The following is a 26,051-nucleotide window of genomic DNA, read 5'->3' on the forward strand; positions in this document are numbered from 1 at the left end:
CTGGTCCAGTCCTCACATGAGACTTTCTATGCAGATGATTCAGACTTACAGAAGATGAACAATTATCTCTGCATTAACCTGAAATTCTAAGAATATGCATTTTCTTTTAATGATTCACCAAACATAAACTTTGCACAGGATCAGATTCTCTTATTAAGATAAGTCTAGCCACCTTGTTGAGATTAAGATCAACTTTACATTTAGAATACACAAGAATCTTGATGTTGTGATTTATATGTCTATAAAAACCATGTATTTAGTATGCATGCTATACAATAACTCAGGTATGCATGCTCTAGCACTACATTTCATGCTGAAAGCTTACTAATGCCTCAGGCTATCGAGCGAGATGATACATGAAATTGTACATAAGGAGACTGCATACTGGTTTCTTAATTTACCTCTAAATTACAACTACTAGAGGGTTTTTTGAGTATTTTTGTCTCTAAATGTCTTGCTGTCTGGTAATAAAACTGCAGCTACTATGAAAGTAAAATTCCCACCTTCTAGCTAAAAACATACATCTATGTTCTAAGTTTTTAAGTTTGTAAAAGTGTTGTTCAAACTGTTTTAAAAATTCCATAATAAATATATCCTTTCATACCATCAGTTTACATGAAAATATTATTGTGCAAAACAAAATATGCATATATATCCTCAGGCACTACGCCAACTGTTTATACAATTTTAAATGTTCTGTTTAGCTTGATTTGTATTATTTCCTTTCTTGCAACAGATCATTAATTTGATTACAGGTCTGTACTTATAAAGTTAAGACTGCAGGTTCTAACTGAAAAGTAGAAAGAGTTCTTGTTTGCAGACATAGTTTCATTATTCTACATTAAATTTATATACACACACCATGGTATTAAAACTTCTTAAAAGGAAGACTACACATACACAGCAACTCTTCCTAGCAAGTCCATTTTCTTTCAAAATAGATCTCATACAAACAGAGGAGGAAGGCACATTTCAGTATCTGAAATTTGCAGAAAAATAAATACAATCATAAAACTAGAAGTATTTTTCTAACTTCTTGAGATCTACAAGTCACTGTATTTATTTGTTTTAGAAAAGAACAAAGTCAATGTCTATAGCAGACTTTATTAATGAACACTTTTTACTTTGAAGTTGAGATTCAAAGGGACAGGTCGACACTTTTATAGAAAAGCCTGCAGGAGCAGCTTGACAGTAATGGTAGGTCAGAAGGTGAGAGGAGAAAAAGTGTTGAATCAGAACCTCAATCAGCTGCCACCAGATTGATCTATTGTAGAGGTATTAAAATGACATTTTTTTCTTTTAAAATTAAGAAAGATATTTTTCTCTCAGTAGCCACAAATTCTAAAAGCATTTTCAAAAACTGAACTAAATGGTAAAGAGCTCATGAAAGTGTATGTCTTGAGCTGGATATAAAAGGTGACACCCCCAAACACCAAATACTGCAGTTGGATCACAAACTCCAGAAGAACTGGCAGCAGTGAATGTCCTCTCAAATTGCAGCAGCTTCTCATGACCAGGGCTGAGGAGAACAGGCAAGAGTTATGACAAATAGACCTGGCTGGAAAATACCAAGTGTAGTGATGTCTAATTAAGTTCAAGGAAACGTAAGTTAGACACAAGTTCAAGGGAACTTACCACTTCTATTATTAATTTTTACTGAGCTATTTCCATTTTCGTTGCAGGCAAAACACTATGTTTCTTTTTTCTTTTTAACAAAAACACTGAATAATTATCTGAAATAAAGCCCTTCAATATTTCCAAAGCCACGCACACACAATTTTGGGATTTTTTTTTTTCCTGGACTAAATAGTGAATGGATTTTTAGAAAAGTTGGAAACTGCCCTATGGAAAATTCCAAACCCTGAACGGTTCCATGGGTTCCACCCCTCCTTTTCTAAAGACAGGAAAAAAATTGATTCAGAAGTAGATGTTAAAGTTTACTCTTTACTGAATTTCAACAGAAATGTTGACAGCTTCAATATGAATTCACTGAGCTCCATAATTGTGCTCTAGAACAGTAATTTCTACACCAAAATCTACAGTTTTCTTCATTTGTTATGGGTAAGATTAATGCCAAACCAAATTGAATCTAATCTTCATTTTAAGTCCAGGTCAATATTTTACTTGAATCACACAGAGTCAGATTGTAATGACTTAATACATTAATGCAACCTGAGATATTGTACATATCATCTCAAAAAATAATTGGTCTGAAACAAAGCACATTTTTACTTCAGAGATAGTCAATGATCTAATGGTACAATGATTTTTTTTGTACATTGGTACATTTAAAAGCAGCAAAATTATACTTCTTAAGTTATCCTTACACTGGGTGTTCTGTTCCTCAGGAAACATTCATCCAGGGAATGTAATTTCCATGGCTTGCTTCATATCTGTATTGCACAGTGAAATACATATATTGTTCAGGACTAGCACATTTTTGGCATTTGTAGTTACTGTTGGCTTGCAAAGTAAGATTCTTCAGCTACTGCAAAATCCTATATATGTTCATGTGAATTTTTTCATGTTTTCAAGTATCAGTGATGTTTTCTCCTTTTCACATAATTAAGATTGCTCCATAGCTCAGCTTATTGAGAGATGCAAAAATACAACTTCTTGCCACCAATGAAAAGATCTAACAAATTACATAGAAATTATTCTATTCTCTATATATTTTAAGTTAACAATCCAACTTTTTTCCTGGGAATGGAACAAAAATTATGGTTCTTACTCAAGAGATTAATCCAGCCCATATTTGAAAATCTCTTTCACAGTGTATTTATAAGTAACACACTCTAAACACCATTTGCAGGAAGATTAGTAAATCAAAGATGTACAATGGAATTAATTGCAACCAAAATTAACACTCCCCTTCTGAAGTTTTTCCAAAAGTAGCCCCCACACTGCAGTACACTGAGGCAACTGATCATTTTGTGTGTTCATCTATATGCATATATGTATGCATTTATCTAGAATCATAGCATGGTTTGGGCTGGAAGGAACCTTAAGGATAGTCCCTGCCATAGACAGAGACACCTCCCACTAGACCAGGTTGTTCAAAGTCCCATCCCTCCTGACCCAGGAACACTTTCAACAGCAGGGTACCCCAGGGGGACAACCTGTTTCAGTGTTTTATCACCCTCAGTGCAAAGAATTTCTTCCCATGTCCAATCTAAGCCAACTCTGCTTCAGATTGAAACCACTACCCTTTGTCCTGTCACTACAAGCCTTGATAAAAAGCCTCTGCATCTATTTTAAAGTCTTCTTCATGTAATGAAAGGCCACAGTAAGGCTTCCCAGAGCCTCTCTTAGCCTGTTCTCATAGAAGGAGAATCCCTCTGATAATTTTCAAGGCTCTCCTCTGGACTTGGTCCAACAGGTTTGTGTCTGTCTTGTGCTGGGGACCCCAGAGCTGGATGGTGCATTCCAGGGGGAACTTCACCAGGGGAGAGTCCAGAATCACTTCCCTGAACTGCTCACCACACTTGTTTTCCATGTATGTAGATATATAGCATATATTTATATTAATTTATATTTATTACATATACACACTGGTTCATATATGTTTTTATATATATATTTATATATAATATAGACACACGTGACCTTGTGCATATGTATAAAATCATACAGATGGTAAACTAGAAAGTAGCTAATTTCTACTGATCATCAATTTCCCTATTCCCTAGAACTATGGAAATTTTCTGTTCCATAAATGGGAATTTATGAATTATAAAAATATATAATTTTTATATATTATATGATTGTTTATAGAAAATATAAAAATATACATAAAATTATATTAATTTATGAATGGGCATTAACAAAAAGACAAGAAAACCATCTTGATAGAAAGGCTGTGTGTGCAATTTCAGAAACAAATTCTTACAAGTGCAAAGAACAAGCAAAACAAAGTAGAGCTCTCTTCTGTACCTCAACAGATCACTAAAATTTTACACCTACAGAACATTTATAACCTACCAGAATAATGACATACTTGTTACTATATTGAACTTCAATTTTGCTTTTTCTTGCAAAGAATGACTTTGGTAAAACCCATTTCATGTTTGTGTATCACAACTGCCAACAACTTCTCTAGAACCTGCAGACAGATACTTCATTTCTCTCAATCCTCAATCAGTAGCAAAAGTGCATTTCAGTCTGTGAGCATGCATCTTCAAATTCAGTAAATCAGTCTTGAAAAGAAGGAACATTTGAGCATCCTATCCTTTTATTACCACTTTTCTCTTCCAACCTGATACAACCCTGCTAGAATCCACAGGAGCCTGTACCACTGTCTGGAGGGTGAACAAAGAAATGTGCAATGCTGTTGTCTGTTTAGTTACTCATTCTCATGCTAAACTCATGGGGATCCTCCACCTGAGAATACACTAATTATTAGCAAACATTTAACATTACCCTACAGAGTGATAACTTTACGAACAATAAATAAAATCACATTGGAGGTGCAGATTTCTTATTTCCTCAAGAAGAGCTGGCATCAAGGTATGTGATGGAAGCAAACCAGTTCTGTGGTGTTTTCTGGTAGTAATGACTAGAGGGAAGATGGCAGGAATCTTCCTAGCAGTCTCTAATCAGCCAAAGCTTATTATGCAAGATCAAGCCATCACCTTGGCTTTTGCAAATCTAGCTCATTCTGCTTTTCACAACAGCAAAGGATTAATTCAATATCTTAGTGCTCTGACTTCCAGCACAGAAATCACTTGATCCAGTAATTTTCTGTTGCTCCCACTGTTACAGCACCCAAATATAGGCAGTGCTCCATTCAGGAAAGTTAAACTAAAACCCAGTGTGTTTTTACTAGATCTTTGGTCAAAATCCTTCTTTTGACCTCTTTAAGTGGTCAAAACCACTTCTGCCATAACTGAACAAGTCTGACTGATTGCAACTATGATGTGTGTGTGAACTTGGAGACAGGAAGCTCTAACACGTTATTGCTCACTAATGAGCATTATCTTTGCCACTTCTTTATGAAAACACTGAGCTTTTTTTTGAGTAAAGAACAAAATTTTTTCAAAAAGCACAGTTAACAGGAATTGCCAAAATAAAGACATCAATGTAAAGGGAATATTATTAAACACGTTTGCTCTCAAAATATGGACATTCCAATCTTCAGAGCTACGATTCTGAGAGGTCTCCAAGTAACACCAAGAGCTGAGCACCACAGGAGTAGGCTCTCCCAAGATTCTGCTTCCAACAGTTATACTACCATGGTAAACACAGATGCACTCATCTCTTCAAGGATGCAAAGAAGGAAGAGTGAGTGTGTCCCACACAGTTCTAGCTGTTTGTGCCAGGGGAAGTTTAGGCTGGACATTAGAAAGAATTTCTTTACAGAGAGGGTGATCAGACATTGGAATGGGCTGCCCAGGGAAGTAGTGGATTCTCCATTCCTGGATATATTTGAAAAGAGACTGGATGTGGCACTCAGTGCCATGGTCTAGCAACCGCAACGGTGGTTCAAGGGTTGGACTTGTTGATCTCTGAGGTCCCTTCCAACCCAGCCAATTCTATGATTCTATGATTCTATGATTCCCAATGCCCCCATATCCCTAAAGGGTCAGGAAGCCTATATAAACTAAGGTGAGGTGTGGGGATTTTTCCTGCTTATATAAGCTCAATCTGAAGAGTGTAAACTTACAGCCATAAATCACAGTCTGAACCCTCTTGCTGGAGAAATGAGAAAATTAATCAGAATTAAGACTTCCATCTACCTGTGTGCAGAAGAAACAATATACCATAAAAATAATGTGACATCAGTGCATCAATTCATTACAGCAAGTAGCAAAACCAAGTAATTTTTCCCATGCTTTAAAATTGTTCAGGTGCAAACCACATCCAAAAAATCCGAATATGTGCAATGCACACATATGAAAAGGATTTGACGTGTGCAAACTTCCCAAAAGCCTAAAATGAAGATTTTTTTTTTCCTGTTCTTTTTTACTTACAAAGATCAGAAATGAAATTTTTACAAGAACAAGACAAAACAGCACATGAACTGTTGGTATAATTTCACCTTTAGGAGAACAAAGGCATTTTAAAAATTTTATCTCATACTGTCCAATGCTAGCAACAGCAAAGCACAACAGATTTGGGAAAAAAAGTTAAGTGATTTTGTAGTAGCTTAATGTCCCCATATGCTTATGTATGATTGGAACTATTTCTGACGTCTGAAATAGGCATTTCTCCTTTTACCAATCTGAGCAATGTAAGAGGTCTACAGAAAAATTTCAAACTTCTAAAGTAACAGGAAAATTCAAGTTGTATTGACTCTCTACAACAGTGAGGTGACACTTTTTGAGGACATATTTAGAAGCTGGTAACAAAAAAGTGAAAAGAAAACCATCCTGGAGAGTACTCTTTATACTGGAAATGGTGCACAACTTCACAAGACTCACTTCTTCTATGACCTAGCATGCTTATATCATGCAGGAAAAACCAAGAGTAATCACCCAGGTAGACCCACCCTGCTAATAAGGTACAAATTAAAAAAAAAAAAGAAAAAAAGGAAAAAAATTAACGGCGATTTCCTCCACCGTCTCTCTCATCCCTCCCCCCCTCTTCTTTCTCTCTTATGGTTCTGTTGCCTTTAAAAATGAGACTATTCAAGAGCCTGGGTCCCCCCCTTTGAGCACCGGTACCACCAAACCTCTCCCAAGTATTGCCACGCTGAGCAGCCAGGAGCAGAACAACGCAGGTCTACAATTCAGAACAAATAGCATCACCCAATGGCAGAAATTCAAAACTGCAGGTCTCTGCAATTTCTATCCCCGAAGACACGAACTAGAATAGGATAAAGGGAGGAAAAGCCTAAGAAAAGCAAATGCTTGGTCTCTATGTGAAGACTAGGTGCCATGGTATGGCCTCATAATGTGAGGTTTAGCAAGCAATTTTCAGAGCTTTCGAGGAGTTATACTGCCTCAAAGATACACACACACAAAGGGAACCGAAGGCTCACAGCTGCTTTTTTGGTAAGGCAAAGCCAGGCTGATGTCTGCAAGATTAAGACCTCTTACTGAACCTGATGATGGGAGTGGAGGGAATAAAGTCACTGAACCCCATTTTGATGAAAAATAAAGTGGACATCAGAGATCTGTAAGCACATTTATAATCTTCTGTCTAGTTTGATGCTCACTGATTTTGGTGGGAAAGTATTAGGACAAGGTTGCATATGCTCAGTGTCCTGCTAGCTCATCATCAGTGCTCAAGGATTTTCCACCTCCCCCTTCCACAAGCCTTTGCACAAAGTCTCCATGTCCTCCTCACCCTGATTGCAAGCACGGAGTTAACACTAAACCCAAGAATTAGCACTCTAAATTCATCATAAAACGTAGTCCATCACATATGCCATCTGATCAGCAAAACTATGTTACTGGTGCTTCCAAAATGTGAGCTGAATTGACAGATTTCGAGTACTGATGGCCAAATCTCAACACTGAACAAACCAGAAAATCTTTGATTAAACATAGGTACAGGCAAAAAAAGTCAAACTTTAGGATTGTCATAAGAATTCAAGCTGAAAAATTCTAGTATCTCACAGTACACTTAAACTTAGTTACTTAAACTTAGTAACCACACAGGTACAAGATTAAAAGATGATCAATTCCTGTGCCTCATAAAGCAATTAAAACAGCAAAAGCAACCTCTGGTAAGTAGAAAGGAAGAGAAAAATTTATGTATCCAAAAGGAATCACATTCAACACAGAATTACAACATTAGAAAAAGATTCTATGTGGGATGGAGTTAAGAAAAGATGGGGAAACTCAAATTCAAGCTGAGATTAAAACAATGAAAAACAAGATAGAAAAGTAATGAAGTTCCTTGTTATAGTAATGGAAAATATATGTCACTTGTATCTGACACCAGTAAAAGTAGAAAGAAGAGCTCAGAGAGTGGATTAAGAGCTCGGATTTGAGCTGGAAAAGAAGTATTCTAAAAGGCAGACATTTGTCCACATCTGGTGGCCTTGCCCCCAGCAATCAGTAACATTGGCAAAAAGCAGGAAACACAGATAACCCCCCTTGCTGCAGTACAGGGTCGTGTATGTCTTCTGAGCTTTCTCTTGTAGAATTATATTAACCACATCAGAAGGTAGTTATTTTAGTAACATTTTTCCTAAGACTGGATACACCAAATAAATTCAGTGTATCACCACTTAGTAAAATAGCAAGAAATATTTTTAGTTCATATGGTGCTTTTAACAAAAAATGATATAAAGAAAACAACAACAAAAATCTCTTACTGCATCCAAATATTTTGCGAGCTACTAAAACTTTACCATCCTGTGTCTTACTAAAGCTTCTGAATCCAAGCTGAAGCAAAGAAAAAAAAGCTGTCATGACTCCCAGACTCCTTTTTCTAGGAGCCAGGCCACATCTCCACTCATCTTTATAGGCCTCAAAATACATACCTGTAAAAAGAAATCATGAGTGTGATCAAAAAAACAAAGATTTTTTTTTATTTAAGTGGAGTTTAAAACAGAGCATTTGCCCAACAGATGCTGATACTATTCATTAAGAGACAAAGTGCCTGCAAACCCAGGAGAACACTATTCTGTTTTATAAAGGAGGTAACACACTAAGAATCACCTGAAATATCCACAGCACAGCTGTAACCCCTCATTATATAGTTACCAGTTCATTACAATTATTGCTCCAAGCAGCAAGGACTGCCACACAATGAACCTTTAAGGTAAGTAGTACATCAGACCATTCTGCAAACCAAGAAGTCTTAAAAAACCTGCAATAGCACGATAAACCATCTCTAGTGAACACCAAGTTTAATTCATGTCTGTCACATGTAAGGTAAGTACCACTCAACTCATCAGACTGGGAAAGGAGTTGTAGAAATCTCTGCAAATTCTTCCACAGAGAGGTCAATACCTTATTTTTACATTTCAGTCTGGCTTAAAGTACTTTTTAACGGAAGCTGCTCATCTTACACAGGCACATTAAATAGCAATGCTAAAGATGCAGTTTCAACCCTTACTCTAAGTGCTTATTGTGAGTTTGAAAAAGATCTGGAAATGGCTGTTTGACATTGGTATGCTCAGCTTTCCTTTAAAAAGGGAGTGCTGTGCTGTGCTGTTCTGCAGTGGTAGTAGGGTTCAACACCAAATAGGGTTCAGAAAATTGTTCAGAGTAAAGAAGAGACTAACAAGCCTATAAGTTGGTACTGACTGTATGGAAATGTATGCACAGCCAGCTTGTTTTAATTTTGAATGTTAGAAGACATCTAGTCATCTCACTCTCTATCTTCCCTCTCCACTGTAAATCAAAGCAATTTATTTTATTTCTAGAGCTATCCAACATCTTAATTTAAAACACTACGAACTTCATGAGAATAATCCTCCTCCCACAATCTTTCTATTACTCCAAAATGCCCAAGTCCTCTTCCTGCTTTTGTCAAATTTACATTGCATAAAAGCAGCACGCTGCAGACATCTTCACACTGGCAGAACCCACTATATTTTTTATTTATACATATTCAAGTTTTTGTCAAAGTATCAGCCTATGATTCGTGAAAACATAATAATAATATACAGACTGATCTTTTGCCCATCTGTTAGATGGCAACTATGGCAAACCTCCATATGAAGCAGACCAATAAACAGCATACTAGAAGGGAAGTCTGTTACTGTGAACTTGTCAGCCTTCACCTAATCATTGAGGATATCCAGACAATCAATGTATGAAGATGTGTCTATGTACTATGCAATTCAAATATCAAATGGAAGCTGTTTAAAATAAAACATAAGCAAAAGAATAGCTTATGCACTATCGAAATTATTTTCAATATGAAACTGATTGCACCTAAGTTCACCTAAGTCCCTTGCAAGGAACAACTTTCTACATCTTGTGTGATCAGATCAAGGCTTCAAGTTGAAATTCATCAAAACGGACAAGTCATAAGCAGTGATTGGATTAACTACATGAATTGTGACAGATTGTAGGGGTGGAAGCAGGAACAGGAGCAGGACAAGAGGGAACAGTAACTTGTTGCCTATAAAGGGGAAGCACAACAGAAAAAGGTTTTGTATTGCTCTCTAACAACAAATGAATCAGTTATAAAAATAACTTGGCTCTTTACAAGATATTCTGCATTAGGCAGGCAGCTCTGACCTCAGGGCAAAAAAAAAAACCAAAAACCCACACCAACCCTTTATTACTCATATTGCCCCAGCACTTAGAGATCTCATGATTCCTTTTTTGTTTAACAGTCTTTAGCACTCTGATTAAAATCTTGGAACTTCATTAAGGAAGCATTCATTACTCCAACAGAGCTGAAGACTCTGCATGGACTCTGCATAAAACCTGCATGGGATCAGGACTAGAGACAGTTACCTTATATGTCATAACAGATACTTTTTAAAGACACTATTGAACCACAGACCTATTTCTACTTGGGGTATTTTTATGTTAGGTAGTGATCTCATTTCCACCTCAAAAGTGCTTTTAAAGCACTTCTGTAAGAAAGTCCATTTCAAGCTTTACTACTGATTTACAGTGCTATATACCTAGACAAAACTTACCAATTCAAGGGCTCAGCCCTGCAACACCCTGAATTTTCAGTCCTTACCTAGCAAAGCATCGGAACATACAGATAACTACAATGTTAGAATAGCCCCATCCAAACAGTGGAACCATGCAGATCTTCACAGTTAGGTGTGCAGAAGCTCAGCATTCAGACCCTAAAGACTCCTTCTTTCTTGGTTTACAGTTGAACAAAAATCTCCTCCGTTTTAGCCTTACATTCAACATTAGGAAAACAGAATAATCACAGTTGTGTAGGTTACTAATGAAGAAGTCTAAGGGCTTTATTTCTCTCCTCCCTCTCTTAACATCATATGCAGGTAAATGTGGGATGCTCTTCCTTGCAGGTACCTCCAAATCCTGCCATGCCAGGAAGAATGTAAGTACATTAAGATGTTAAACTAATCCTGAATAACTGATAAGCTCATACAGTCTTTCTGAAAACGTTAGGTGATAGAGTCAATTGTACAATAAAACAAGGTATTGATCTTTGGTTTGAAATTTTCTATTTTATAATCACTACAGCAAGTTAAGGAGCTGAGTGGTGACAATTTGATCTGTGGATGCTGCCTGGCGCCTTTTTCTAACTGTATTCTAACTGGATTCATTGCACACCCTGCCCTAGTGAAAAAAAGAATGGAAAACTGAATTCCAAACAAGTCAAATCTTGTTTATACTTTCAGGCAGAACAGTTCTTCAGATTAAGAAGCTAGTCTCGTATAAACCGATTTGGCTTAGATTTATTTAAAAAAATAAATCCAAATGATACACTAAACACATTTAAAATACTGAACAGCATCCACATCTTTTACTTGCTACTTTTATTAATTTTAGCTGCAGAAGCTTTTTTTAACCTTTTCCCTCAAAAAACTTCACTTCTCAACTCTGCATTCACACAAACCAATACAACTACATTAGAGGAAGCATTGCCGTCACTTCAAATAAAAACCTGGCATATGAAAAACATTTCCCTCATAAACTGTTTACCTGATTAGAGCAATTCCAGTTGGGTCTGAAGGTGCCAAGCATCAATACAAAAGGCAACTCTGTGTTTAATTATAATTTTTTCCCCTAAATAAACACAAGAGAACTTTACCAATAAACTTTACCAACTTTACACATTCCAAGACCAATATCTGATCATTGGGCCCACCAGCATCCCTGGTATCTAAAATGTCCTTGGTGTAAGAGTATAGATTGCTTTCTTTACCTGAGGGGATTAGCTTTGCATTTACCAGGCTGATTCACAAACATCTCAAAAATAACTGTGTGCATTCACTGTTCTGCAGGGGACACCTTTCAGCATGTATCAAACTGTCCCAGCATACCAACTGTATTGCTAGACAAAGTAAGCAGGTAGCAATAAACTACTGATCCTACCAGTGGTAAGACCGAGTTAAAGACAGCAAGCCAAGCAACCAGATTACAGCCCCAAACCCATGCTAAGTGCTTTGCTCTTACTAAGTTAGGCTTAACTTTGCATTCAGAAACATCACAATTCTTCCCTTCAGGTTCCCCTTCAAAAGTAACAGCATGATCCCAGCACAGGGATGTACTGCCAGCTGGCTGCCTCCCCCACTGCAAGGAGTAGAGCTCATGTCTTGCATCTACCTTGCTCCAGACAAAGCTGCATCCTTTGGGAAGGGTCTTCACAGGACTGAACCTCCAGGCAGTTCAGATTCCCCTGTCTGATCTCAGAGGTAATAGTGAACTGAAGTGAATAGTGAGTAAAGACTTAAATTGATCTTTGTCAGGTTTTCTACTACCTTTCAGTTCCCTATTTACTAACTCCAGCAAGGTTATGTGATTCAAGTTCCTCTTTATGAGAGGAATTAGTTTAGCTTTTACTTCCTGTCTTGTAAAGAAAAAGGGAAACAATGAAGAATAAGGCCTGCATTATTCCATTCCTGCTAACACTTGTAATTAAATCAAATATTTTCAACTAGTCATACTACATAAACACCTTACAATGTAAACAGCAGTTTTAGGGAAAGGCAGTCAGACTGTGCAGAGCAGTGCTATCTGTCACAGTAAGGTAGAGATTGTGATCTCACCACCCAGTACCTACTCTTGTAAATGAACCAAGAAACAGTGGTGAAGATTAATTACCAGGTCTTATTTTGTATTTATTTTATTCCTACAATAAAGGATCATATCCTCTATACTTCATCCATGAGGTTTCTTTCTTAAGTTTTATTTATTAAAGCAGTTCTACATTGGTAAACCTGCAGGAACTGCTGTATTGAATCCATCACTTCATAGCTTTAAAAGTGAGAGTGGAAAGTAAGTGCTGAAAGCCTCCTCCCAAGAAAACAGTATGAATTCTGTGCAGGTGATAAAACCAAGGTGTTTAGAAGGCAAGTGAAAAAAAAGTGAGTGGAGTATGGAGGAATTTTCACTTTTTCCTTTTGATAAGTTCACTCATCAACTACCACCCAAAATTTTCATTCCTTACCCAGCTCGAAAACGCATCTCTTTCCTTCAGGCATATTTAAACAAAAACATAGAATGCACCTTTATGAAGAAGTCAAAACAAAATGCAAACCAGCCTCACAATGTATGCCTCACATGTATGACAACAACTCTCCACAGCTCTTCCTCCGACAGGGAGAAAGCACAGAACTTCACACCCATTTTAGGCTCCTGCCATGTTCAAAAGAGAACTATAGCTCAGTAAATGGTATCCTGAGCACAGCACTTCTATTTCTTCTTCGCCTCTCTTCATGCAACAGTGAGTGCAACTCAGGACGTGCATGTATACAACATTTATCATTCCAAAGAAACATTTTATCAGACACTTCCCTTACAAACACCAACTCATCAAACCTCACTAAACCTGCAAGCAGGCAGTAAGCCTGGTAAGACCAATTTTAATAACTGCACCTCAGTTTACAGCTTCAGTGTCTTTCTACTTCCTCATAACTTGGACTTAACACAACAGTGCAAATAAAACTATGAGGAACCAAAGATGTAAAGAATGCATTTCTAATGCCAACAGAGTACAAGCTAAAGAATGCTTTTTAAAAACAAAGAATGGTTTTAAACAAAAAGTGAAGAAGCAATAAAGCACTATTAAGATATTTTTCTGTTTAAAAGCATGACAAGATTTTTCACCACTGCCAACAAACCAGTGCACTAATCCCCTGCAATTATTGTTCTTATAGCAGGTGGAGACCACAAAGAGAGATGGAGATCCCTTGGAGAGCAGATATCCTCCCACTATAGGCATTCTCTGCTGCTTTACCTCTGTCATTATCACTGTCACACTTCAGTATGCAGGTGCTGCATGGGATGTAAAGGTGGCTCAAGACCCACTTACCAGAAAAAAAGCAACTTGTCACTGTACTCTTGAAGAAGCTTCTGAAGTTACTGATACCACTCTGTCCACTGGGACTACTTATATTTTCAGAACAAGTCAGGCCGACCAACACCAAGTACTAAGGTTACATCATAAAAATAGTGTATATTTTTTACTATTTAGTAGTAGTAGTATGCTATTATTCCATTTACTAATGCATTATCATTCTTACTGGGAAGAGAGCTCTACTGCAACTGGAAATTACAGAAAAGTGTTAGTTAAAACAGGTGTGAAAACCTCAGTTCATTATAGTCAGAATACTAACTATGCTGCTCAAGAACCTTCAGTAAGTGATCTGCAGCCCTCTCATGCCAGGCAACCAGATGAATCGAAGAGAAAGCCATCTCTTCAGCTTGTATCCACAATTCACACAGTAAATCACACAAAAGCAACAGCCAGTGGTAAAGCCCAAGGTCTCAGATGCACTGGTCAGTTGGCTTAGTATATAAAAAAACCAATAAACCCTGCACTACGTCACTTTTGATTGAATATAGAAAATCAACTCCATGTAAACCAAAGAATGGATATAAAAGACCACCTGTATATACTACTCTGAAGAGAGACATAGAAACCCAGGAACTAGCCCCATCATCATTCATTTCTAGTTCTGACAGATGTACCACTTTGAACAATTCACTCCCATGACAAAACTTGAGGTTTTTTTATCTTTGTAATGACATGAGCTGCCTCCCTCTACTTACAAGTATGTGCTTATTCATGGGAACTGCCTTGAAAATGACAAGTGCATTTATTAGAACCAATTTAACAGTATGAAAGAAACTGAAATTGCAGCCTGGATATCATACTATTGGCATTTATAAAGTTTCAACCGCACTTAAATAATGTTTCATAATATCACAGACAAGAATCTAAGTCATTTCCAAGACAGCATAAAGCAATAATATTTGCAGGCAGTTTAAGGCAAGTTAATACCTAACTTCCATTGAAAACCCTAAGCCCGCATGCCTAATTGCTCCAGGGGCCTTTGAAAATCCCAGTGAAAATGAACAATAAGCAGTAAATCAGCCCTTTCAAAATTAAAGCCCCCCCCCCTTCACTATCATAAGGTATTCCACAAAAAACACATTTTACTTACACAGGCACGTATTACATCATAACAGCTCAGAGCCAGAGCTGTGCAAGAGTGACTAATAGGATTAATATTATTTTTCAGAAATATTAAAATCTTTTATTATACACTCTAATATGAATGAGGAAAGCGAGGATCATTACCATATTTCCCATCTACATGCCCATATTATTAGCATTTGTCAGACAAAGAAGGTAGCATTCCTGAGATTTTCCATTTCTCTACCCTCCAGAAAAAAACCAGCAAGGAATGGGAGTGCTCCCCTTATACAGAAGCCTAGCTTGGTAGACACTTTAGCAGCTAAAACCAGATTTAATGACAGCAGTACAAAAGAATCTATTATCTTTGTAAAATGGAGTACTCAACAACAAAAAATATTTAGGAAACAGAAAGCTTCTAAAAGATTGTTTCTGCAGTACCCAATGTCTCAACAGCTCCTTGGCAACACAGAATCGACTCAGAATATGTAATCATATGCAACTTACTGCAGAGTTAATGACTCTATTATTGGTACTTGCTGACATGCATCTCATTTGACATCCTAAGAGAGAAGTAAAAATACTCTATTATTTCCTTTACTACTTCTTCAATGCACCCTTTCTGCTGTTTTTCATTTTCCAGCCTATACATAACTTTCTTAAGAGCGGGTGAAAATTTGGATTCAAATTAATGAAGAAGGAAAAACAACCTGAAATTCCCCTATTCACTAAAAAATATCAATAACAAAGACTACTCAAAACCATTTTCTTCCAGGACAAGGCTGCTACAGGGAAAGACTTCCAAGGGAAAAAAAGGAATCAACTGGAATCAACAGAGGGGTTTCTCTATAACACGAACCTCCCAAGGAAGAACTACAGAAACAGAGAGCGTTCACAAAGATGAGGCTACTGTAATAAACTACATGGCTGTTTAGGCCAAATTAGCCTACTTAATTTTTTTAAAGTGCTCAGATGAACCATAAGACAACATTATTTCTTGCCTGCTTTTCTGAAATTAGGTTAGGAAAGCAACTGTGGAGGAAACCAACATCTTTCATCACTCTAAGAAAAAAAAAATAGTATTTAAGAAGATGCTGCTGTTTCCTATTTTTCCTGACTGTGGGAAAAAACCTAATTTTCCATTCAGGAATTTTCAAGACAAAACGTTCAAAGCTATTTGACAGAAGCAAACCTACACTTTTAAAGTGGCATGAAAAAAAATTAAGGAGGGAGAGGAAAAAGGCATTGGAGACTAATAATTCAAGGATTTCAAATTAAGTTCATGCAACATTTCCCATTCATTTCCCTTCAAAGTGAAACCAAAGTTTAGACTCAGGCATTTTATTTTCAAAGAAAGTGAAAATGTCAAAACAAGGAATTAGGCACTTTCTTACATTTTTTAGGACTGAAGCAAAAGCTAGACAGGCACACATCACCCTCTTATTATAAAGTTAAAATATCTGTTACAGTAACTCAAAGACATTAAAAATAAATTTACCTCCTCTACATGAACAATTCTCCATTCATAGATCAACAATAGATATACATCACTAAAAGATGTGGTTAGGCATTCCTATCTGCTCACATGTCAGATCCTGTCAGAAAAACACACAAACTTACCTTGTCTTGGTTAGCCTTATTTTTGTAGCACAAATTTCCAATCAAACGAATGAGATGAGATTTAAAACCCACAGCTGGATGTGAAATTTCTTCCTGCCCTGTCATAGTATGTGTGGCAGTAAAAATATTGACAGTCTGTTTTCCAGCAAGATGTGTCAATCTTAGGGTATCTAAAGAAAACAAGAATATTTAAATTAATTACCACATAAAATTAGTAGCCCTTTCCACAGAGCTTTACTACAAATTGTTAAGTTCAAAGTTAAACAACAGTTTCACATATTCAGCAATACACCAAGAGAACTTTGAGAGTTTTCTTAATCTGAGCTAGTATAACCATAAAAAGCTGTCCCAACATCAGAAGGTATTCTTGCAGCCTTTTTAAACACTTAACATAGTTTAGACATGGAAGTCTAAGGGCCAGTGCTGTCGACTTCTACTTGAAGAATGAGAATTTGTAGGCTGTTGATGATTCCAGCACAGTAAACATATTTCTAAAAACAAAATTTTTAGAAAAATTCCTTTAGTTCAAATCTGTCAAAGCAACACATACTAATTAAGAGAATTACCTTTTTTTTTCTCTTCTCCAGCCTCTTCCCATCTCTGTAGCATGAGAAAAGATTTCAAGCACATCTAGCAAATTGACTCATCTTCACAAATCCTTCACTGCCCTAATGTTATCAGCTAAGAAATACTCATGGCAAATTATTCTATGGCAAATGTTAGTTTAAAGGAATTTTTTCCACAGCTCTCCAGAGTGAAATCTGGGAGAAGAAAAACTAAAATCCATGAAAACGACATTCCACAGGTACTACAGCCAGAAGAAAAGTCAAAATCAGAGAAGTCAACTCACTAAAGCAAGTATTAAAAAGTATTTCTCATCTAGGTGACCTGCAATACTAACAAATGGCTGGGCATGACATTGTCCTCAAGATGCTTTGTGCAACTTACTCTGGAACAACAAAGTTGTAGCAAAACCAAGTTATAGCACAGGGCATTAATTAAGCCTGATGCTCCTTCTGCTCCAGATGTGACAACAACCATAGTGGGTGGAATGGGCACTAGATTTCCTGGATTTAAATGATAAGAAACTTCACAAGTCTTTGTTTCGCTCCCACATGGCTGATACAGAAGAATTTTTTAAAATCTCTGTGATGACAAAGAGGTAACTACATTTTTTGTAGTTTATTTTTAATTTTTTGAACATTAAATTGTAATATGGCCTAGAGGCTTCCCATACATCTGCTGCCACTTGTTCACGTTTTGAACTAGGAAAAAAAAAAACCAACCATCTCCTGAGATGCCCTTAAAACATCATATTAAAATACCTTTTAACACAATCTTCCTTCATATAAATGTCTTTGCTTTTGTTTATTCATAAAATCAGCACTGTCACATCCTTCAAATGCCATTCACTTTGGGAGATTCTTTGTCTCATTATCTTACTATTTTCCCACATACAAACACACAAGGGGGAATTCCACGGTCTTCCCAAACCTTCTGCCAGATCTTAAGCAAAAGGATCAAAAACAAAGCCGAAAGACACAAAGAAAGTAAATAAAACTCTTAAAATTTTATTATTGGGCAAACAAAAATGCAAAGAGCAATGCACTCACCTGAAGGAGCTGTACAGGAAAAAGTGAGAGAAAAGCAGACCCCTCCTATGCATGATGCCAACCCTGAGATAACAGTGCTTCTCTCAAACACTGCAACTGCTTCTGGGATGTCACCAATGCTCTCAATTAAAGAACAGCTCAGTTCACTGTTTTCTCATTATCCAGAGAGAAACTCTTCCAGAATGTTGGAAGACATTTTAAAAGACATTCTATCAGCTCCCTATTGATACTCCTCAAACATTCTGCAATTAAGCTGTTAACAACACTGAAGATATTAATACTGCAGTATTACTGTCTAAGTTAACCCAACAGTTCCTGAAAACAGCAAAACTCTCCCCTTAGTTGATATTTAAAAGTTCATTCAGGTATTTTTCAGATCTTCCAATCAATCTTTGAGTAATTTCCAACAGGAAATTTCTTGTGATATAAACCGAAAAGAAAAACAGATTCATGAAAAGACCCATTATACAAAAATCTTTTGCATTATCTTTCCTTATTCCTCTGCTTTTCAGAACTAAATACTGAAGGTGGTACATAACACACAAATACAGTTTTATTGCAGTCTTTGCTAATCCAGGATTTAAAGGCAACTGGTAGCCAAAAGGTAGGCAAAATACTGCGTATTTCTCTTTAAAATCCATAAACTTCTACAATTTTCTCAGAAAACTGTGGAATATTGGACAAGTTTTCTAGTAAAAGTCTCAAAATGCTACGATTTAGGAAGGCACGGGTACGCTTCCTTCTCCTTCCTATCCAAGTATATAGGATTTCTCTGGATCATGTATCTTAATTTTCTTTGTGTACAGAACTTCCCTGGCTGTTCCTTAGCACAAGAAAGTGCCTTTCAAGCTGACCTTTAAAAGTCACTGAATCTGGTTAAGAACTTTTAAACTATACTTAGTTTCAGCTTTCAGGAAGTTTGAGAAACCAAAGGGAACAGGCATGGAAAAGTCCTTTTTCTACTTCTTGAGGAAATTCTTCCACACACAACTAGCCAGTGGAAGAACATAGGAAGCAGCTGTCCTTTGCACAACTCTTACTGTATAAACAGCGCATTGCTGACAGCTGAATCAAGGCTCTGTTGGGTTACAGGAGCCAAAAAAGCAAGTAGAGAAGCAGAAAAATTCCAGGAACAAATCAAATATTTGAAAATGCAGATTAACTCAATCTCCTATTTATTTATTTTATTAAAAGGTCAGAATGCTAATTTCTACCAGTTGTGAAAAACATGTTTTCATTCACGAAGCAACATGATTTTAGAGCAAGCCAACAGTTCATAAACCTCATGGCATTTTACTCACCTATGGCGGTTTCAAGCAAACCAGGCAAAGCCTGTAGATGCTCCAGCTGTCCATTGTTTGATGTCATTTCACAAAGAACGTCAAGAAGACGAATTGTTACCAGTGCTTGCTGTAAATAAAAATTACATTTCTGCAAATGGTTTATGAAGGATATCACAAGAACATAGAAGTGATGATCTAAGGAGGAGAGGAACTCTCAGATCCTCAGGTTCTTTGCAAGTCTTCTAAACTGCCAAGAATAAATCTATATAAAATGAAGACATCTCTCTACAATAACAATAACGAATTACACTGCAAAAATGTATTTTCTACAGTCACAGAGGGTTAGATGCGCCCTGAAAAATCACAGGGAAACCAAAACAGAGCCATAAGGGATAAAATTTTAACAAAAACACAGTAGCTTCCAAAAGCAGAAATGCAGAAAATTACTAGCTGAGAAAATTATTTCTGTATAAATGTTTTCTTTGAGTTTATTCAGAAGGAGCGTCCCACTTTAAAGACACAAACACTGCCTGCAAGACACCAATTTGTTATCCGCAGGAATTCTTTAAAGTTCTGTGGTCGCCTGAACTTTGGCTGCGAGAATTTACATTATTCTTGGGTAAATATGATTGGGATCATAGATGCACCATTTTGGTTAGGTATGAGACACAATTTTATTTGCATATTATTTATTCAGCCAGAGAACTATTTTTTCTCACAGACTATGTTGATGCATGCTTGTAACGACAATCCAGCACTTACAGAAAGTACCTTAGGAGTGTATGGCATAATTTGGAACACCACATATTGCTCAAGAACCAGACTGTGACTGCCAGATGAATCCACACAAGGTGTGGTACATAAACTGTGAGTAGCCTTGAAAAGACTCAGACATAGGTCACAGTAACTATTCCTGCCTTGTCTGGTCCAAGACAAAGAGACATTTACTTACCAACAATGTAACATTTTTGAATCCATATAATCAATACAACATGATAGAAATAATGAACAAAAGTGTTCAGTAATTAATTATTATAACCATTCTTTGCTCCTTCCAATGCTCCTTGAAGACAACAAATCAGTGAAGGGTCCAGGGGCTAAAGTCATATTTAATTTTTTTTCCTCACACAGATGTAGGAATGTGTAAGGTTTTGCCCTTTTATTCAATAAATTGCTTTCAACAGCACAAAACCAGCCTTTGGATACATCACTCATTGTCCTTTTAAAAAGTAAGAAGGCCTCTCTTGTATTTCAGAAGCAGTAATTTATAATTTTAAAACCATTTTTTACAAAACAGCAGCTTAACCACAAGCCTATTCAGCTCATCACACCAATGAGACACATCAGCCCTTGCTGCCTATGTGTACCCCCCTGCCCATGTACATCATGCAACCCCTGTAGCAGCTGGATTTATGAATTTGGGGTTTTTTAAAATTATTTTCTTCGGTGTCCTCTATGTATTTCTTCCCTGGGTTTTATACTACCATCTCTCCCTTTCTCTTCTTTGTCATCTGGCTCAGTTCAGCAACTGTTCCATCTAGATTTGAGAACAGGAACAGATTGTTTTAAAAGCACTGAAGAACCTCTTAATTCTTATCTACATTTGAAACTTGATACATTCAAATATGTTTAAACATCTTAGATTTGTGTTCCCCTTCCCCATCTTTCCAATTTTTTCTTCACCCTCCACCTTCACACAAAAGAGAGGCAATAAAGCAAAATACTTCCTTTTTAAAGTTCAGCAATGAGATGATGTTCAAACACCAAAATATTTTAAAATGTGATGGACTTATTGAAAAGTAAATAATTGAAGAGCTTTCAAATACACGTATTTCAAAAGAGACCCAGAAAAGATGTTCCTTATAAAGAGATGAAATAAAGACTAAAATTTAGGGAAGGGTTTTATTTTGGAAGTATGGTTGAAAGTTAATGAAAGCAAACTGACATTCAAGTCAGGCTTATAATGGGAAAGATATTTTAAACATTGGTTTAAGCACTGCAGAAGCATATGATTAGTTTTTCGTTGGTTTGAGATGGAAGCTATAAGACCTGAATTTCCTTAGGGAAAAAAGGCAGTGTCTCCTAAATTAAACAGTGGACACTCAGACAACACTTTGGAAGTCAGGCCAGTTCAAAGATTGTTCCCAAAAGGCAGTTTTCAAATGTGGCCTCCCAGTTTTGGAGGCTAAGACAGCATGCTAGGATAGACATAGTCTGACCAAGGCACTTGGCTTCAGGGCCATAGAAAACTCCAGGCAGAGTTTATTTAATATCACAGATATTGCCTAAAGCATTTTTAATGACAGGCTCTACATGAACAATTGCATTTTTTTCAGTTAAGTACAACTCTTATGCAAAACCTAAAATATTTATATAATTGAGGAGATATTGATGCCATTTTTGATCACTTCTAGTAAAGAAACAGTTTTATGAATTTAAGCTGAAATTTATCTTTTCCCATAGCAAGCACGTGTTATAAATAAATGTATACACACAATATGCATATACACACACTTTTAAAAAGCTACCCTTGTCTTTATTCTTGTCTCCATTTATTCAGCTAGTATGAATTTTGAATATCACCATTTGGTGGAAATGTGCAACTTCTTATACGACATGTTTAAGAGAGAAGATAAAAAGTCAGTGTCAAGCAGGGCAAGTTAGAGAATATTCTTTACTACACTTAGTACTGCTACCCCAGCACCTTCAAGTTGGACAGAGACCTCCTTCTGGTAGATGCAAACAAATGTGTTTTTTTCCAAGAACTGAAACCACAGAATACTTGTGAATTAGCCACTGAGGATTTTTTTTTTTTTTTAAAAAAAAGGGGGATGGGGGCTGAAAGGTGAAAAGAAAGCAACAGTGAGAAGAGGGGGAGGCAGGAAAACATGGCAAGATGGTGTTATTTCAGTATATGTCCTCTTACTGCCAAGATGATACCTTTGGCAAATAAAGTCAATTAAGTTTTCTAACGTAACAGACTAAGCAGCTGGGAAGGGGGAAAGTTGTGCTTCTTGCACTGATAAGGAGCAATTGATTGCCATGTGGTTGTTGGGGTTTTTATGTAACCAATTATCATTATATCAAAAGATGATTTTTGATATCTTTTCCCAACACCTTTCAACATATATTTAATTCTTTTGCCTATTTAACCAGCCAACCACCACCAACAACAAAAAAAAGTAAAACTTTGTGTAATATTATCATATAAAAGCATGTAAATGTAAAGATCAGAATTTTTTCATTCTGACAGTAGATTAGTTTTGACAGCCATTCTCAAAAGTTTCTATAAATGAAACTATTACAGGCTAATTTTTTGAACAATAAAATGCTTCTGATTACACATATGTTAGGTAAAGCAATTTAACATACCACTGCAGTCACTTGACAAGACAGAAGCTAGATGTGACCTTTTTATTAATTCCTTTTAAGATTTCCTAATAAAACCTGTTAATTACATGATGACCTAATGCAGCACAAATAAGGTCACTGCAAGCTATGATGCAAGTTAGACTGTCAAGAAGCTTGTTTAAATTAAAAATAGAACACAAAATTATTTGAAAAACCCTAAAAAGATTATTTGATGGCCTAAAACTCCTTACTGCACTATATGGTGTGGCATGTAGCAAGCAACTCTAGGATACTTCATAGGGAGGAAATAACATAAGGCAACCCACGACTTAGCTCTTCATCAGAGGTTCCCAAAGTGCTACCCACAAACCAGCTCTGACCCATAAAAGCCTTCCTATTTAGCTCGCTAAGGGACTTCATTGTGGCCATCCTCAACAGAACCAGTTCATTAAGTCTGAAGCAATAATAGACTCTTCCCAAGTGGACAGGAGCTCGGGCAAGTGTCTGAGTACTCAGGAGACAGAAGCCATCTACCACTAAGAGCTCAGCAAGCTCTGCAACTTGATGCTCTGGAAACTAGCTGGTCACAGGGACACCTCCTTGTGAGAGCCATGGGAGGTCTACAAGAGAGCCTCAGTTCACTGGGAAATGGGGAGCAGACAATAATGAAAGCCCTTGTTTGCAGGAGGGATCACTATACATTTCAGACAATTTCCCTGCAATGAGCCCATCACACACATACTAGAACTCTCCATTATCAGAACTTGATGTTCCTGAACCCAAGCAGATCAGGAGCACCTGCCTTACAAGTAGCCAAATGCATTTTCAGCAAACTAGTATTTGGAACCTTAATTTATTAAATATCAAGTCATGATCAATTATTTAATTTTTTTAAAACCCACAAAACCCCTCACGATTTATTTACTGTTTCAGTGCTGAAAGAAATGCGTTTACTCAAGTTTTACCCTCAGTTACAAAAAAAAAAAAAATAATCAGGCTGATGTCTTACAGATTCCCTTGGGAACTCTGCCACTGCCTTCACAATGTGAAGCAATGTGGCAATGTACAGAAGGGCCATTTGGATAGCAGTGGAAATGATGATTCAGTACTTCACATACTGGTATGTCTTTTTTATCTATCCTACCTCATCTTCTGCATCTGCTGCAGAAGTTAACTTGAGCACAGCTTCACATTTCTCTTGGAAACAGCCTGCAAGGAAGTCAGCATGTCTGATGAACACATCACTTTCTTCACTGGTAACTGGGTTCTTCTCATTTACTTTCTCCATTATCAGCTCTAACAAAGTAACTCTAGAATAAGAAAGTAACTTGTTAATCAAATTGACCAAGCCATACAGAGTTATCAGAGGAATAAGCAGATGGGGTTGTTAAAAAGGATACAAACAATTAGCACACAGTAACAGAGCAAACTTTTAAAAATTATGAAGTCTTACAAACATTGGCAATCAGTTCCTGTCTCCTGGCTTATTTTTGCACAACATTAATTTAATCCTTCAATTAATACAATCTGGCACAACAGTCACATTAATATTTTTCTCAAGACTATTTAAATTTCTAATTTCTTATTAGAAACATAACATACTGAGTGAATATTTTGTATGTCTGAAATTTCAAAAATAGCTCTTAAAAGCTTTTAAGTTCAGCAAAATAAACAAAGACTATTTGACAGCTTCCATTAGAAAATACCAGCTTTTAACAGCATTTGCCTTGGATGCAGTCCTTCATGCATTCTTTCCCCAATCCCAAACCAATTCTGAGCAGAAAAAGGAGAAATAAAAATTGATATGTACTATCAGTTCTTTACAGCCAGTAGATGGACTACAAGAAATCTAAGTTCACTAGTCCTATACTCAGTAATTCAGTTTATTAAACCAGCAACTAAGTGGATACATAACAAATTTCCCAATTATTTCACCTTTGAACAATACTTGTAAGCATTCGATTAAATGAATAGTGGCACATTTGAAAAGGGTTCAATGCTATCTTTAGCTATTCTGTGTCTGTAAGCATTACCAACAAAACCCCACCACAACACTGAGATAGCAGCTCTATACCTGAAGATAAGAAAGAAATCAGACACACAACACCAAAGTGCTTAAACATGCTTGGAAATGAAAGAAACAAGTTTAATGGAATCACAGGATTGTCACAGTTGAAAAGTGTTGCGGGAAGAACCTTTCTTGCTCCTGAGGCTCGACGAGCTGCTGACCTCTCCATTGCCTCACACCAGAGTGAGCTTCTCTCTGTGGGTGTGTGTCCCACCTTTATTGGTCCCCTGGTAATAGGGGGCCTGTCCTAATCAGGCACAGGTGGACTCACACCCACTCTTTGGCAACTCAAGGCACCTGGTTTATCTTGTTTCTCTACAGAAAAGGACCTCTAAGATCACCGAGTCCAACTGTCAACTCAGAAAAAAACACCATGCCCACTATGGCATGTCCTCGAGTGCCATCTATGTGGTTTTTTAATACCTCCACGGAGAGTGACTCCACCATCTCCCTGGCCAGCTCATTCCAGTTCCTGACTACCCTTTCAGTAAAGAAATTTCTTCCTCAGGTCCAGTCTAAACCCCACCTTGATGCAATTGCAGGCCATTTCCTCTAGTCCTGTCACTACTGGGAAAAAGAGGCAAACACCCACCTCATTACAACCTCCTTTCAGGTAGCTGTAGAGAGAAATGAGGTCTCCCCTCAGCCTCCTCCAACCTAAACAATCCCAGTTCCCTCAGCTTCTCCTTACAGGACTTGTTCTCTAGACTCTTCACCAGCTTCGTTGCTTTTCTCTGGACACACTCCAGCATCTCAAAGTTGTTTGTAAGTCAGGAATTTGTCTTTTAACTGAGAATTCAGTTTCCGGATCCACTTCTACAACACCGACTTCTTCACGGCTCACACCACGACTAGAGTGGTGGTATCACAAATGCACTGGATTTCAATTACAGGAAATAATCTGAATAGTGAGAATACTGTGAATAGTGCAAATAACTGGGGTTATGCAACTGCATATACTTCAGTTATCTCAGGCAGCTGCCAGCTGTAACACTCACCACTAGCGTAAGTATTCACAAACTTTCTCGGCATAGGTAATTTCGTTTCAGTAAATGTATTTAAAGAAAGCTTACTTAATGTGCACGATAGAGAATACTGGAACTGAGTTACCATTTATTCATGAGCTCAAGCTGCTTT

The 26,051-nt window shown here is 37.0% G+C and overlaps 1 protein-coding gene across 1 annotated transcript in view; it reads right to left on the bottom strand.

Annotated features, from left to right (window-relative positions):
- ATXN10 (ataxin 10) overlaps window positions 1-26,051 on the bottom strand; it is a 93,510-nt gene that overhangs the window by 25,241 nt on the left and 42,218 nt on the right. The window contains exons 7-9 of the mRNA XM_030457806.1: window positions 23,991-24,156; window positions 19,514-19,622; window positions 16,600-16,769 (exon numbers count right to left, since the gene is read on the bottom strand). Of these exons, the coding sequence (XP_030313666.1) occupies window positions 16,600-16,769; window positions 19,514-19,622; window positions 23,991-24,156 (445 nt within the window). The remainder of the gene's footprint in view (window positions 1-16,599; window positions 16,770-19,513; window positions 19,623-23,990; window positions 24,157-26,051) is intronic.

The sequence above is a fragment of the Calypte anna genome, chromosome 1 (genome assembly GCF_003957555.1).
Source record: "Calypte anna isolate BGI_N300 chromosome 1, bCalAnn1_v1.p, whole genome shotgun sequence".
Taxonomy (NCBI): Eukaryota; Metazoa; Chordata; class Aves; order Apodiformes; family Trochilidae; genus Calypte; species Calypte anna.